The sequence below is a fragment of the Glycine soja genome, chromosome 16 (assembly GCF_004193775.1).
Source record: "Glycine soja cultivar W05 chromosome 16, ASM419377v2, whole genome shotgun sequence".
Classification (NCBI taxonomy): domain Eukaryota; kingdom Viridiplantae; phylum Streptophyta; class Magnoliopsida; order Fabales; family Fabaceae; genus Glycine; species Glycine soja.
The window spans coordinates 36,743,503-36,757,822 of record NC_041017.1 but is presented as its reverse complement, the minus strand read 5'-3'; the positions used below and the strand labels follow the sequence as shown (position 1 = coordinate 36,757,822).

At 30.7% G+C, this 14,320-nt stretch overlaps 2 protein-coding genes across 5 annotated transcripts; both read left to right on the top strand.

Annotated features, from left to right (window-relative positions):
* Positions 1-343: 343 nt before the first annotated feature.
* Positions 344-8,421, top strand: LOC114390355 (transcription factor bHLH36-like). Of its 2 annotated transcripts, none has more exons than XM_028351074.1 (4): positions 344-780; positions 954-1,304; positions 1,524-1,602; positions 8,119-8,421. In XM_028351074.1, exons 1-4 carry the CDS (start codon positions 601-603, stop codon positions 8,136-8,138), a joined length of 630 nt encoding a protein of 209 aa, XP_028206875.1. In that variant the 5' UTR covers positions 344-600; the 3' UTR covers positions 8,139-8,421. The 2 variants fall into 2 exon arrangements, with proteins under 2 accessions (XP_028206875.1, XP_028206876.1); XM_028351075.1 differs by lacking the exon at positions 8,119-8,421 and adding an exon at positions 1,692-1,960.
* Positions 8,422-9,503: 1,082 nt separating this feature from the next.
* On the top strand, positions 9,504-12,779 carry LOC114390209 (PTI1-like tyrosine-protein kinase At3g15890). Of its 3 annotated transcripts, none has more exons than XM_028350914.1 (5): positions 9,504-9,823; positions 9,982-10,053; positions 10,192-10,345; positions 10,505-10,767; positions 11,927-12,779. In XM_028350914.1, the coding sequence occupies exons 2-5, from the start codon at positions 9,998-10,000 to the stop codon at positions 12,426-12,428; spliced, it is 975 nt and encodes a 324-aa protein (XP_028206715.1). In that variant the 5' UTR covers positions 9,504-9,823; positions 9,982-9,997; the 3' UTR covers positions 12,429-12,779. The 3 variants fall into 3 exon arrangements, with proteins under 3 accessions (XP_028206715.1, XP_028206714.1, XP_028206713.1); XM_028350913.1 differs by having other exon boundaries at positions 9,973-10,053; XM_028350912.1 differs by having other exon boundaries at positions 9,505-9,823; positions 9,903-10,053.
* Positions 12,780-14,320: the final 1,541 nt, after the last annotated feature.

Genomic DNA, 14,320 nt, shown 5'->3' with positions numbered 1-14,320 from the left:
TTGATTTAAAATTCTTTATAAAAAGTTTTTTAGGAAATTTTTTTTATCAAATTAAGTATTAATCTGATTTAAAACTTCTTCTGTATCATTATCAACTACATTTTTTTTTGTCGAGTTTTACGTATACCTTCTCTTTCGAAGTTAAATTTTACGTTATCTACCTACCAAAATTTTTACATTAAGTACTAAATAATGAAAATAAATAATAAAGAGTTGATGATTATTCACATTCAAAAGAGAGAGAAAACACTGTCCCAGCAGAGTTTATTAAGGAAAAGGAAATTAAATAAAAATAGGAACACCGATATAGCAGGTAAGATGGATTCTAATCTTATATGGGAAGGATTTCAGAATCTTAGCATATCAGGCGAATGAAAAAGTAGTCCTCAAACCCTAACAACCAAATGCACTTGATTTTCTTGCTTTCGTATCTTTGCTACCCCCAAAAAAGATAGCATACACAATGATGAATCCTGTCCACTAGTTTCAATTTGCTAGCTGATTATTCTCTTCCACTTTAACTAATAAGCCAGATATATGATCACCAGATCTTGTATATGATCCTCTGAAGCAGTGATCTTTGTACAAGTCAAATGGGAAATGGCAAGGAGAAATAGTGGCAAACACTTGCTTGTTGGGGAGAAAGAAGATTATAATAAGCTTGCCATGGATGATGAAAACAAGAAGTGGATGCATAAGGAAACTGAAAGACAAAGAAGGCAAGAGATGGGAAATCTCTGCACCACCCTTAGATCGCTTCTTCCTTTAGAATATATTAAGGTAAGCACCTAGACACAACACAATTTGTCTCTTCATTTTGAAACAATTTATTTATTTTTTAATTATTCATTGTTATTTTTTTTAAAAACTCTTGTAATTTAAGAGTTATTGAAATTTGAAAGCCACTAGTCAATAGGGGTGATTTTATTGCTTATCTTGATGACCATCCTTAGGGAAAACGCTCAACCTCTGATCATGTGAATGAGGCTATGAATTATATCAACCACCTACAAAGTAAGGTGAAGCAATTGCAAGCAAAGAGGGATGAGTTAGTGAAGGTGTCTAATTTGATGAGTAATATTTGTCCTGAGAATATTGAAAGCTCTAGTACTATTCATCTTCCACCCTTGGTTTCTATTCATCCTTTCCCCGGAGGACTTGAGATTATGTGCAGTTACAGCTTTGGGAAAAGTTTGTTTCCCATGTCAAGAGTGTTGGACATTCTGCTTAAAGAAGGGCTTAACGTGGTTAGCACTACTTCAATCAGAAGAGATGGCAGATTCATACACACTATACGATCAGAGGTACATGTCAATTTAATTCTCATTGAGCATGCAGTAATTATATAGTGGCTATTGGTATTGAAATATATGAATGATAAATTTATTGATTTTTATGATAATTATTATAATAGTTATTCCAATTATATATAACTTTTAATTGGTTGATGGTATAAAATTTCGTATACTTGATACATAAAAATTAAACTTTTTTTTTTCTTTTGTACATAAACTGGTTTAAAGTATCCAATTCATTCGAATATGGCTGGCACTGATTACACTGAATTGCAAATGAAGCTTATGGAGATAATATCATCTTCAAGTAAGTAACTCAACATCTGCTATAAAATATCTTCTGGTTGAAACAAGAATTTTCGTTCTTTTTTTTTTTTCTTAATATTCCTATTACAGGAATATAGCCACTTGCAGGTTTGCAAGAGACTTAGCCTGAACCTGAAAATTGATAATATCTTGGGAAAAATATATTATTTGGAGATGTTTCTGATCGCATATATACTATTAAGAGTGATTTGTGCAGCAGTGTACTTGTTATTTATCTTCCATAATTGTTGGTGCAGTACAAAGTGTAGCTAGTTGATGATTCCATTTTGTAGAGGTCATTTATCTCTTTTAATGGAAATTAAACCAAAGTCATGGATAAAATACATGGTGTTGTTCAATGTTTTGTGTGTACGTTTCTGCATTTAGCTCTTACAGTAGTTATTTTTCAATAGCCGCATCATAAATTTGAATTTCCTGTGGTATATATAATGGCGCGGCATTACTTACTTTCGCATCATGATAACCATCAAGAATTAGAATGTTGTTCATCCATTATCGTTTCTTCCTCTTCAATCTCTGTAATAATTTTTACCATTGATTCTGATACTTATGACAAAAATTGAATTGGGGAAATGCATAGAGGTTTGTTCATTCTGTCTTGTGGTTTCAATCTTGGTGCATTTCCACGCAGTCTTTTAGTCAAACTTTGGTTTCTTATGTTGGAGATCTCACCTTGAGTAGATATGGCCAAACTAATGTAATATAAATCGGAGATAAAACACATCTTGAGCATGGGCATAAAGTTTGTATTGCAGGTCATCCGATAACCACTCTATAACTGATCCCATGATATGCTCAGCAATTATTATTAGGATAGACTCTGATTAATATCATCTTAATGCATTTTTTGTGCAGTCATTGGGCCAGACTTTTGTTTCTCTTCGTATAAATTGTGGAATCCAAGGTTGATTAAATATGTCAAAAATAATATATATAAATGAGAAATCATCACCATAAGTATCTATGGATGATTCTATAACAATAGATAATTTGTTTTAGGATAGGTCCAACAATAACTATTAGGATCTATCATCTTTAAATTTATATTTAAATTTAATTTAATTTTAAAAATTAGCTTATAAAGTGAGTCATTTTTCACTTATATATATATATATATATATATATATATATATATATATATATATATCATTTTAATCATATCATTAATCAACGTAGAATTTTTAACACCATGCATTCAAATAATGCGTCTATTTTTATGCTATTTAATTAAATTATATAATATTTATATTATTATTTAGTTTAATTAACAATGAAAAAGGATCCCTAAGGTCAACAATACTTTAGTATAAATGACAATAGACACATACATACATCAGTGATGTATCATGAGAATAACCATCATGAGAAGTTTGCTGTTAAAATTAAGCTATGTAAACCGACTCGTGATTAATAGATGAGTCAGTGGACAGACCACACCCAAGTCATATATATGTACACAAAATACAACTATTAAAGAGCCATCATACACGTAAAACCACTGGAGAAATTGTAATCAAGGTAATTAGGCAGCTAGCAAAAGTAATTAAGCATATTATTTAAATTTTGATGGCACATGCATCATGCATGTCGATCTCAAGCTTTGACAATATATCTGTAAACCAAAAAATCATAAGTTGAAGTGACAAAATGTTATTAAAGTGTTACTAATATTGTTTAAAAATTACGGAAGCAATTAAGTAAACTTTATAGCCCTTAATTAGTAAGGTAAACTACTATCGAAAAAGGATGAAACTTAAAACGGTTTTAAGAAACTCATACAATGCAACTCACAAATTGCAACAGAAGAAACGCTTAATTGAAACAGACAAATTAAGATTTATAATTATTGAATAAATGTTATGGAGTATAACTATTTATGACTTTTAATTTCTATGCAAATTTGGTATGAAAAAATATATATTCTTTAATTAATCAGAAATCATAGTACTATGTCTTTTAATGTGATCACTGTTAAAGTAATTATTTAATAACTTCAATATTAAATCATAGATTCTATAAGTGAGTCAGTTAAAAATACACGCTGGTCGAACTCGTGGAAATTCAACTGCAGCAGAATGCATCCATAGCGAGAGATAATATATAATAAGTTTTAAAGTGTAATTAAATCTAAAATCAAGGAATAATTTTATAGTCGCAACTTAAAGGACTAAAGCTAGTAAAAATACCTTAAAACTCCGTTGGAGAACCAAATCCTATACTGCGATTAAAATAAATAAATCACTGTCATTGAGGGATTACGGGTTAAAACTTCTTCTGATCATTGGATCATTTATTCATTCCTTCTTTCCTGTATTTTTCTTGACCGGGCTCAGATGCTGAGCCGGTGGTATAAGATCAGTTAAACCATAAATATATTGGGTCATTCCCCTTCTCGTTAATTTCAAACATGATCATATGATATCCAACCAATTCTCTAGTTGGCCAGGAACGGTGTAGTGATCAAGTGGAACCATGTTTTACGGGAATCTAATCAAGTTACTGATTTCTTAGCTAGGTTCTATCTTACCATGTTGGGTATAGTTGTAGGATCTTTAATATGTGGCCATGCTAATGCTCTTATTAATAATAGTTGTAGGATCTTTGATGTAGCTCCTAGCTTTATTCACTTTCCTCTATTAGTGCCTCTATAATATGTTCCCTCAAGGGTTTTGGTTGGACGTTAGCCCTGCTCAGTTCTTTTGGGATTTTTCACAATTTAAAATTTAGTTCAATACCATTCCCATATGTGATTGCGTTCATATATGGTATATATGATGGGACCATTGTGCGACAAAAGACTTGGTCGTGTATCAAAGCAATTATATTTAGCGGATTTGAAACCAACATTATCCAATTATTTCATTAATTTTGAATTCCAAAACTCTAGTTCTAACCACTGAATCAGTATCATTATATGAGCGAAGCGAAGATATGACAGCTAAGCTAATATTCGCTGCACTGCTTTAAAGACACTATTATCGACCGCGTCTTCAGTATTTATGGACTCATGTCATAAAGTAGTAGTGTTAATGTATGATCCGATAATCATCTAGATCTCACTAATTAAAGCAAACACATATAAACAAACTAATACGTGTTTTCTAATTCAAACAATATCTTCCTTTGATATTGAGCTTCCTTTTATGTGGTCCAAATTAAAGTAAAATTCTTTTCCAAGATTGAACTTCATTTAGCATGTGATCCTCATTCAATTCTTATTTTGAAAAAACATTTATAGTTTTTTCCATGTTGCACTGAACATAATTGTGTTGATCATCATATGGCCGGGGGTACTTAATTAAGCTCGCCCATATCAGATTTGGATGTGCTAGTATGGCCAAAACACAGCGAAAATAAATTTGGTCCACAAATTGTGAACACTGAATCAGAACCAGATAAGTGTTGCAGGTAGCTAGTCCCTACTAGTCCACTACCATGTTAATGGAAGAGTGTCTTAGGTCACAATGCTCTTCCAACCTCCACCTATCTTGGGTTGGGATTGATCCAAAGTAGTATCTCAATCACCTTTATTACTATCTTCATTGATTGTAAGATGAACTGTTCCATATATATCAATCACTATATGATGTGGGGAAGTCTAGGGGGAGGTGGGGATATATACTAAAATAAGCATAGTCCAAATAATAATTTTAGTAACACTAACAAAATCATGGATTTATATTGATCATCTCGAATTTTCTTGCAACATCAGCACTTTAATATGCAGATATATACACATGTTGAAACTCTTAGTTTAATTCATTATTAATAACTATATAAGTATCTTAAATAATATGCTTTAAATATATGATTGTGTTCATGTAAGATCGTTGTACAAAAATAATGTGCTCCCTGACTTGAATATAGTATTAGATGAATAAAAACTGTTATGTGAAGCCTGGATGTATTATAAGAGTAACATTTCCATATTTAATTTTGTGAACAATGGTACGCTTGTTTGACTACAAAGACTACTCCAAAAAAAAAAAATACAAAGACAATAAAATTACAAATACCAAAATCATATTTTTTTTTTTGAATGAAACTAAAATCATATTTAATCTACTTCTTTCTTTCTTTTGGTTTATAGTGCTTTTATTATATATTCACCAAGAAAAAAAGTGCTTTCATTATTTTTTTTTTTTGGCTTACAAGTAAACGCAGTGCTGATTGGACCTAAAGTAAGCCGAGTTATGGACTTATCCTTTCTCTTTATGCTTGGACAAAAACATAAATCTTTGTTTGGGCCTCCGAGAGTTTGTCGAAGATGTGTGCATTATAAAGAACAACAATGCTGGTTGACAATATGAAAAGCAAAACTGACCAAAACAATCCTAGGAGTTCACATGAATTGAGTCTGGATTAAAAACAAAAAGATAACCAATCAAATTAATGAAGCTTCATGATAGGATCTCAGGAACAGAAATGCTAGCAAGCTTTTGAAATCCAACTTATATTGGAGTTAAATCCAGTAAAATAATTGGCTGTATTTAAAAAATAATTAAAAAAAGAAAGAAAAAAGAGGTTTTTTTGGTTTATATATATATATATATATAATTTGGATAATTTATAGTAGTAAAAATATAAAATAAAATTAAAAGCATATTTTATAATTTCCAGTCCTAGGTTGTCTTCACTTTCCTTCTTATTATTTATTTCCATCTTAATTAACAAAATTAAAAGCATTAGCCAATCACATATCAATCAATTTAATAACGCAATTTCTCACATCAACTTTAATAAAAGCAGATGAAAGAGTTTAAATTAAAAACTAAGTCTTAAATTATAAATTTTGGAGTTATAAAGCATCTGTTCTTAATTGGAGTTGAAGCAGCAAGAGGCCATTAACGTTTCCCAGCCCCTTTGTTTTAGTTAGCATTTCTCTTATCATGAATTTTTCTCTTGGCCTTTCCCAACATTGAAACCCGATAAATTTATATTAGTTAGATTGTGCACTTTTCTTTCTATTTTATAGATGCTGATAAAAGTTCAACGTTGATGCCTTCTGTTCTTTGTAAACGATATGAGTAGTAGGATTATAAAACGGTACTAAATATATATTTAATTCTCCAAAAGCTTCTTACTGAAATTATCAACATATATTATATTTTAATTAAAAGAATAAAGACGCGCTAATAAAAATCATATGTGCCAGTGATACTTGCTAATTAATATACTTTCTGATTCCATCTCTTTTGAAGAAATAGAATAATCAGAGCTTTGATATATAAACAATACTATTTTCTTTATCTTTCCTTGACTAGAAATAAATATCCTCCGCTTTCATAATAACATCTAGCTACGTACTTTCTTATTACCATCTAAGCCTTCTCAAAGCCCTTCCTACTTTTTACTCTTTTGTACAAATGGTAATTTATATATTTTCAATACCATCCATCATACAAGTTCTTCAAATAAATGAAATAGAAATGTAGACGTACGTCATGTGGTTTCCTCTTTGAAGAAGAATAGAAATGGAATACTATCTTCAAACTAATTCATTTTATGCCACAGATTTGTGATTGAGCATTAATAAGATATAAGAATTAATTTATTGGGGTTAATTTAAGGATTCTATTTTGCGATATATGCTAGTCCTTAGAAGAAAATTAGAAAGTTAATTAGAAGGATAAAAGAACTAAAAGACTTTGAGACCTAAGTATAGTCTAAATTAGCTAATTTATAAATAATAATTCTACTAGAAGATTAAGGGAAACTGGGAAAGGTATAATCTTCATTCCCTGGTGAAAAGCTCCAATAGATGGAGATCGAGGTTGTTTTACAAGAAGCAGCTAAAGCCAATAAAGATTGTTTCATTGCTCCTACAAATTAATTTTTAGTAAGGTTTTGGTAAGAAGAATTAAAGTCTTTCTAGAATTTTAAATTATAATATAGTTTGCACATCCATTTGTATTTGGTCTTATTGCTTCGCCTTCTCTCCTAGATTCCCTTTAAATTCTATATATCTCATTATGCAGAAAAATATTCAGATTCTTACTTGCAAGTCAATTTCAACATCATTTATGGCTACCAAATGTCTATTTTCTCATATATATGTGACTTTTAGTCATAATCGAAAAATGTGGTCAAATTATAAATAAATATTAATATGTTTTTGCGCGCTCTATATATATCAGTTAACCACCGTATACACAGAAATGTAAGCCCAAACAAGCATTGTTTTTTTAGACCACGAATTTGAAGCTAATCTCTGGTTTTAGTTTTGCCAACTGCATACCCGGATGTACATAACCATTAATTTAAACTTGTGAAACCTGCAAAATATATATATATATATATATATATATATATATATATATATATATATATATATAATCATATATTAGGCTCGTGTTTTTGGAGATTCTTAGTGGCAAGAAACCAATTTGGATAATAATACCGTTTAATGGGTGACATGTCTTCAATCATATTGCATATATCCAAAGTTGAAAGGGAAATTTCAATTTGTAACAACTAAAATTTATGATTGTTATAGCTATCAGATGCACGGATTGATGAAGAGTAGCCCTGGCGGTGGAAGTAGCTAATTAAGCGTAGTATCTATGGAGGAGAAGAAAGCATATTCCAAGTTTGGGTTACAAGAATGGAGAAGAATAAAATGACAAAAATGATAGCGACTAAAGGATAATTACTTCCTGTTCATGAAAATGGTATGTGGATATTATATTTGTGAAGGTAAATTTAACATCAAACTAAAGTTATAAACTATTCATAAGGAGTATCTTCTTTAATGTTTTGGAACAAGACAAAGTGTAATTGACTTTTAATCCTGACCCTATAAGGCTTTATATATATATATATATATATATATATATATATATATATATATACTTTGGCTTTCGTTGGAGCCGAAAGCCATTGTTTCCATAATTAACGAATTACTAATGTGGGTTGTTTAGCAAGTTGGCCCCGTGTGATTTAGGTCTGATTTGGATTGCCTCTGATCTTTATTTATTATTCTCCCTGATTAATTGCATAGGTTATAAAAAAAATTAGAAAAGAAAAATACGATTACTTCCGTTAGTATGTTGTGCACTGAAAAGTGCCCCACATATAATTATTGAGACAAAGTCTTCGTTCACTCTAGTTCCCATGTACACTAGACAAATACCTCTTCAAGAAGTTAGAATGTAATTTAGTTATACTATATTTTTACATAATTGATTAATATTATTAAATATTTGAGTAATATTATTCTCATTTCACATTCTTACAGCTATTTGTATAATAATAAAAGAGATAAAAATATAAAATTAATTAATTAATAATAGATATGATGTGAAAAGATAAAAAAATTATAAAAATATCATAAGAATATGGAATAATTAATTAAAAATAATATTATTCTTCATAATTAAGGATCGGAATCTTAATGATTTAGTTAATATTCAATTCTTGCTATTTCATCATTTTAGTGAAAAATTATATTTCAATGTAAAAAAGCCGTCACATCATCACTTTGTTAATATTCAATATTTATGTTTGTCACTTCACTTTTTTCTCATATCAATTATCACCTTATATAATATGCGGTGACAAAATTATAATACAGACACAATATAATTTTATTGAGTACTCTATATAACACAAATATATATATATATATATATATATATATATATATATATATATATATATATAAACACAATATATATTTGTATAAAATTTAAAATAGAATAAGAAAAGCAAAACAAAATTCTACGCTTAATGGTTACTTCTTCAATTCCATAATATGGACGGGCTACAGCTAATAGTGCTTGATTAAGACATTCTTGTCAACCGAAAGAAACCAAAATTTTTAAAGGCTTGATTGAAAATCTACTTAGTTTACACCCAACATGGAATCCATCTCCATGGTCAATTTTTAGCCATTGATCAACAGTGGGATGGCAGTGGCAGCGTCACATTCCATCGATTAAAAATTATCCAAATCAAGTTCTAATTGTCCACAATTTATCCAACGACATGTAATCTAGAATAATTGGTCTATTGTTAAAATAAAGCTCTCAAGAGAATTTATTTGCTTATCCCATCAGTGTAATATAAAATGTGTGGCATTTCCAATGAAGAAGTAAGCTTAACGAAAGCTAGCAAACAATAGCATAGGCCACAATTTAAGGCATATAATATACACATAGCTTGCGTTTCCACCATTATATTAACCTTGACTAGCTTCCAAGGTAGCCCCTTTTCGATACCATAACCCCTCTTTTGTTTCTTCTTTGCATTTGCCGGTTTACTTTTGCTTCTTTCTTGCAGGATTTGAGCCTATATTTTTATTTTCTACTTCAACCCCTCACTTTTTCTTCTTCTGTCAACGTGAACTAAGATTCTACAGATTCTTCCTAGAAATTATGCACTTGAAACAATACTGTTGTTTCCTCAAAGATGAAAGGCAAAGCAAAATACAGTATGGTTTTCATCAAACTTATATCTGCTTAATTTTCATGCCCAGAAATTCGTGATTTATTGCTATTAATTTTATTTTTCTCCCTATGTTATACGTGTGTTTGTGTTTTAACTTCTAATTTTTATTCTCTTATACTAGGGTTGCCAACAAGAAGAACAATAGGGACTATCCATGGGAAATGTACACGTTGAAGGAGTTGCTTCGTGCAACAAACAACTTTGATCAAGATAATAAGATTGGAGAGGGTGGATTTGGAAGTGTTTATTTTGGTCGAACAAGTAAAGGCGTTCAGGCAATTATATATTCATATATATAAAATATCTTTTATAATTCCCAATTTGAATTTATTTATAAATATTTGTCATGAAGTTTAAGCATGTGTGTGGTACTTACATTATTTTTTGCATGCACAATTTGTTAAATTTGCATGTCTAATAAATGGAATTTGCAGATTGCAGTGAAGCGGTTGAAGACAATGACTGCAAAGGCAGAGATGGAGTTTGCAGTGGAAGTGGAAGTATTAGGAAGAGTGAGGCATAAAAATTTGTTGGGATTGAGGGGATTCTATGCAGGAGGAGATGAAAGGTTGATTGTGTATGATTACATGCCTAACCATAGCTTGCTCACCCATTTGCATGGTCCACTTGCTAAGAAATGTCAGCTAGATTGGCCTAGAAGAATGAGCATAGCAATTGGAACTGCTGAAGGTTTAGCGTAAGTGTACCTTCCCCTCTATATATATTCCTCTAAAATCCATAATCTTTTCTGCCTAATAATTTCATGTTATGGTTGAAAATCCCCAATGAAAAAACAAGATATATGTAAGAAATTAATCAAATGACATGCAATATCCATTAAACGATTTAAGTAGTTTGATTTTAAATTATGGTCGTAGCAATAATTATAGTTGCATAACGATTAGCAAAATGACAGACAAATATAAATAGCTTGTGAACCGCAACTTAAAACTGAGTTTGAGAAGAAATTATTAGGTGGTATGGTCTATGTTAATTTCCATGACACATATAATTGTGTTATTTATTCTTTTTCTTAGACTGAAAAATTTTTGTTATGTTGAGATTGATCATGTATGTTGGGTGACTAGTTAGTTGACAATTTGAGAATAGGCCAATTCAAGTCTTCTAACATAAAAGAGTGAGTTGGTCTTTTAGTATTAGCTTGAGAATTGTACCTTTGTCCAAAAAGTCCATGGAGTAATGCACTCCAAATTATATATACACTTTACTTTTCAATTTTAGTTGATGGGAGACTTCTTTATTATCAATAAGCTTGTGCTTAAGGATTATTTGGAGACACACTCCTTATATCCAGTGGATCCTCAAACATATTTCTCTCCTTTCATCAGAGAATCTTATTCTTGAATCTTGTTTATCAACTTACTTTTATTTTGTCTAGGGAACTACTCTAGGATCATAGATTTTATAAATTTCTATTTGATTTACACTTTTTTCTTTTTATTAATTATTATTTGATTTTTTTATTCATTATTATTATTATTTTATTAATTATTAAAAAAAATGAAATACAATATTAAAAAGAAAAAACTGATAACTGCTTCCATTTGGAAATACGACAAAATTAAGATATAATTCCTTAAGTATTTTTTGTTATTATTATCCTATAAGAATTCAGAGTTTTACGTCAACAATTTGCATGATAAGAATTTGGATTAAAGGTTAATATAGGTTCCTCGATCAAATTAAAAATTTCTAATTCTAATTGGAAAATAGCGCAAAAAAAATCTAAAGAATTGTATTTGATTTTCTCCCTGAAAATATTCCATTTTTCCATGCATCATTAAGATTAATCTTTAAATTATTGAACTTTGTCAATCTATTTCCTTTTGGAAAAGGTATCTGCACCATGAATCAACTCCTCACATCATACACAGAGATATTAAGGCAAGCAATGTTCTTCTAGACGCTGAATTTCAAGCCAAGGTTGCTGATTTTGGTTTTGCAAAGCTGGTACCAGATGGTGTGACCCATCTTACCACAAAAGTTAAAGGCACCCTAGGATATTTGGCACCAGAATACGCCATGTGGGGGAAGGTTTCTGAGAGCTGTGATGTTTACAGCTTTGGAATTTTACTTTTGGAGATTATTAGTGCCAAGAAACCAATTGAGAAATTCCCTGGAGAAGTGAAAAGGGACATTGTTCAATGGGTCACACCATATATCAACAAAGGCCTCTTCAACAACATTGCTGATCCAAAGTTGAAGGGGAAATTTGATTTGGAGCAATTGAAAAACGTTACCACCATAGCTCTTAGATGCACCGATAGTAGTGCGGATAAGAGGCCTAGCATGAAAGAGGTGGTGGATTGGCTCAAGAATGGTGTAGGGAACACTTAATTAGGAGAAGATTTTGAGTATCAAAGAGTAGACACGAAGAAAATGGCAAGAATGATACTGTGACAGGAGACTTATGTAAAACAATCTAAGAAGTTTAAAAAATCACCCAGTGATCTGTATAAAGTGATATAAATTTGTGTTTTTTATTTTGGTTTATTTGTGAAATGAGACTGACATTTATTTATATTTGAGAAAAATTAAGGTATCTTTACGGCAGTAATGACCTTTTTGAAGTTGCTCTATGTAGGAAGCTACCAGTAAAACCATACGACGACTAGGTCTTCTAGTCTAGAATTATTGGGCTATAAGTTTATATACGCAGTTCTATATATGATATTTTTTATGTTGTTAGGGGCCACAACTCATTTATTTCTACCGGAATGGATCTTCTTGAGCATTTTATTTATTTAATATTTTATTTTGAGAAAGGGGTACGAGAGAGAGAAAAAATCATTTGTTTTGGATGAGGATAGGGTGCATTGAACTTCATGTTAAGAAGGGATTTGAGACTTAATGCTTGAAGGGATTTGAGAATAACATTATGTTAAGAAGATTAAATAATACTTTTTGGTCACTCTATGTTAAGAAGATAGTGCTTAGGCCATTAACCTGATACTTTTGTACTAAAAGAGAAATTAAAAGTTGTCAAGGGAGTGTTGAAAAAGTGGAACATGAAAGTGTTTGGTATGTTAGATGAGAAGCAAAAAACTCTTGTTAAAGAACTTAATGTTTTAGATGTAGTGGTAGAACAATAAGGCTTGAGTGATGAAGAATTCTAAGAAGATTGCAACTTCAAAAGGACTTTTGGAGAGTGACAAAATACAATGAATCCTTGCTCTGTCAAAAGTCTAGATTTTCACTCAACCATAAATTGGAAGAGGAAAAAGAATTTGTTGAAAGTATATAAATAGGATTTGGGTGTTGTTTTACCTCTTTAGAACTGCGAAATTTATCAACAAGTGTATTAAGTCACAAGTAATATAAAACGGTAAGAATCGAGTATCGAATCACAGAGAATTTGTTTCATTCAAAAAAACGTTCATTCAATAAGTAGACATTTGTGTAACATCATGAAATAGAAATAAAAACAGGATATAGTTGCAATTCTAGAGATAATTACAAAATTAACTAAGTAAATGTGAAATATAAACAAATGATTAAAATGTTGGGCCTTTCTACTGAGTAACTTGATGCAATTAAGGATTTTTCTCTATCTAATGTTGTTTCTGTGTCCTATGATGAGGACAATTATCCTAAACATCGATGTCTCGCATGAATGGGCTAATTCTAATTAAACTTCATTCTCGGATCCCTCATCGAACTTAGCCTAACCGAACAGTATTAAGATCACAACATATTAAAAACTAGAGTCTCTGCACTTCGTGTTCAGATAATATAGTTATCTAGTCCTGCACTATCCAGTTCTAAGGATTCATATCATTTTCCAATGCTAAAAATCCTGACTTTACACACAAATGGGTGATCAGACCAAAAGCATGCAAGAATTAAATGCAGATATAAGCAATGAACACATCAAAACAACATTAAATAGATAGTAAAAAATATTTACATCAAGACTCAACAGAAATTTCGAACAAAAACTTTAGTCTTCCATGACAAGTTATCACCTTTCAGTTACAATAGGAGGTTTTGGAAGCAAAATTCAGATTACACAATAGTGAGGATGTCTCCTCCACCTCTAGAAACCTAAAAATCACTCTAAAACCTAGAATCCTCTTGAAAGCTAAGGTTTTTGGTGCTCCCTTGCCCTGTTGCGTCTCTCACGTAGTAATTTTCTGTGTTTTCTACCAAAGCTCCCTCCTTTCTCGCCAACTTCAGCTTTTAAGGGTTTTTTGTCCTCAAAGGCTCGCTTAACGTCATTTTCTTGCTGA

Coding starts and splice junctions, on each gene's coding strand:
- LOC114390355 (XM_028351074.1), top strand. CDS start 601: ATGGCAAGGAGAAATAGTGGCAAACACTTGCTTGTTGGGGAGAAAGAA. Junction 1,305..1,523: donor TACACACTATACGATCAGAG/GTACATGTCAAT, acceptor ACTGGTTTAAAG/TATCCAATTCATTCGAATAT. Junction 1,603..8,118: donor GGAGATAATATCATCTTCAA/GTAAGTAACTCA, acceptor TGATTGTTATAG/CTATCAGATGCACGGATTGA.
- LOC114390209 (XM_028350914.1), top strand. CDS start 9,998: ATGCACTTGAAACAATACTGTTGTTTCCTCAAAGATGAAAGGCAAAGC. Junction 10,054..10,191: donor GAAAGGCAAAGCAAAATACA/GTATGGTTTTCA, acceptor CTCTTATACTAG/GGTTGCCAACAAGAAGAACA. Junction 10,768..11,926: donor GGAACTGCTGAAGGTTTAGC/GTAAGTGTACCT, acceptor CTTTTGGAAAAG/GTATCTGCACCATGAATCAA.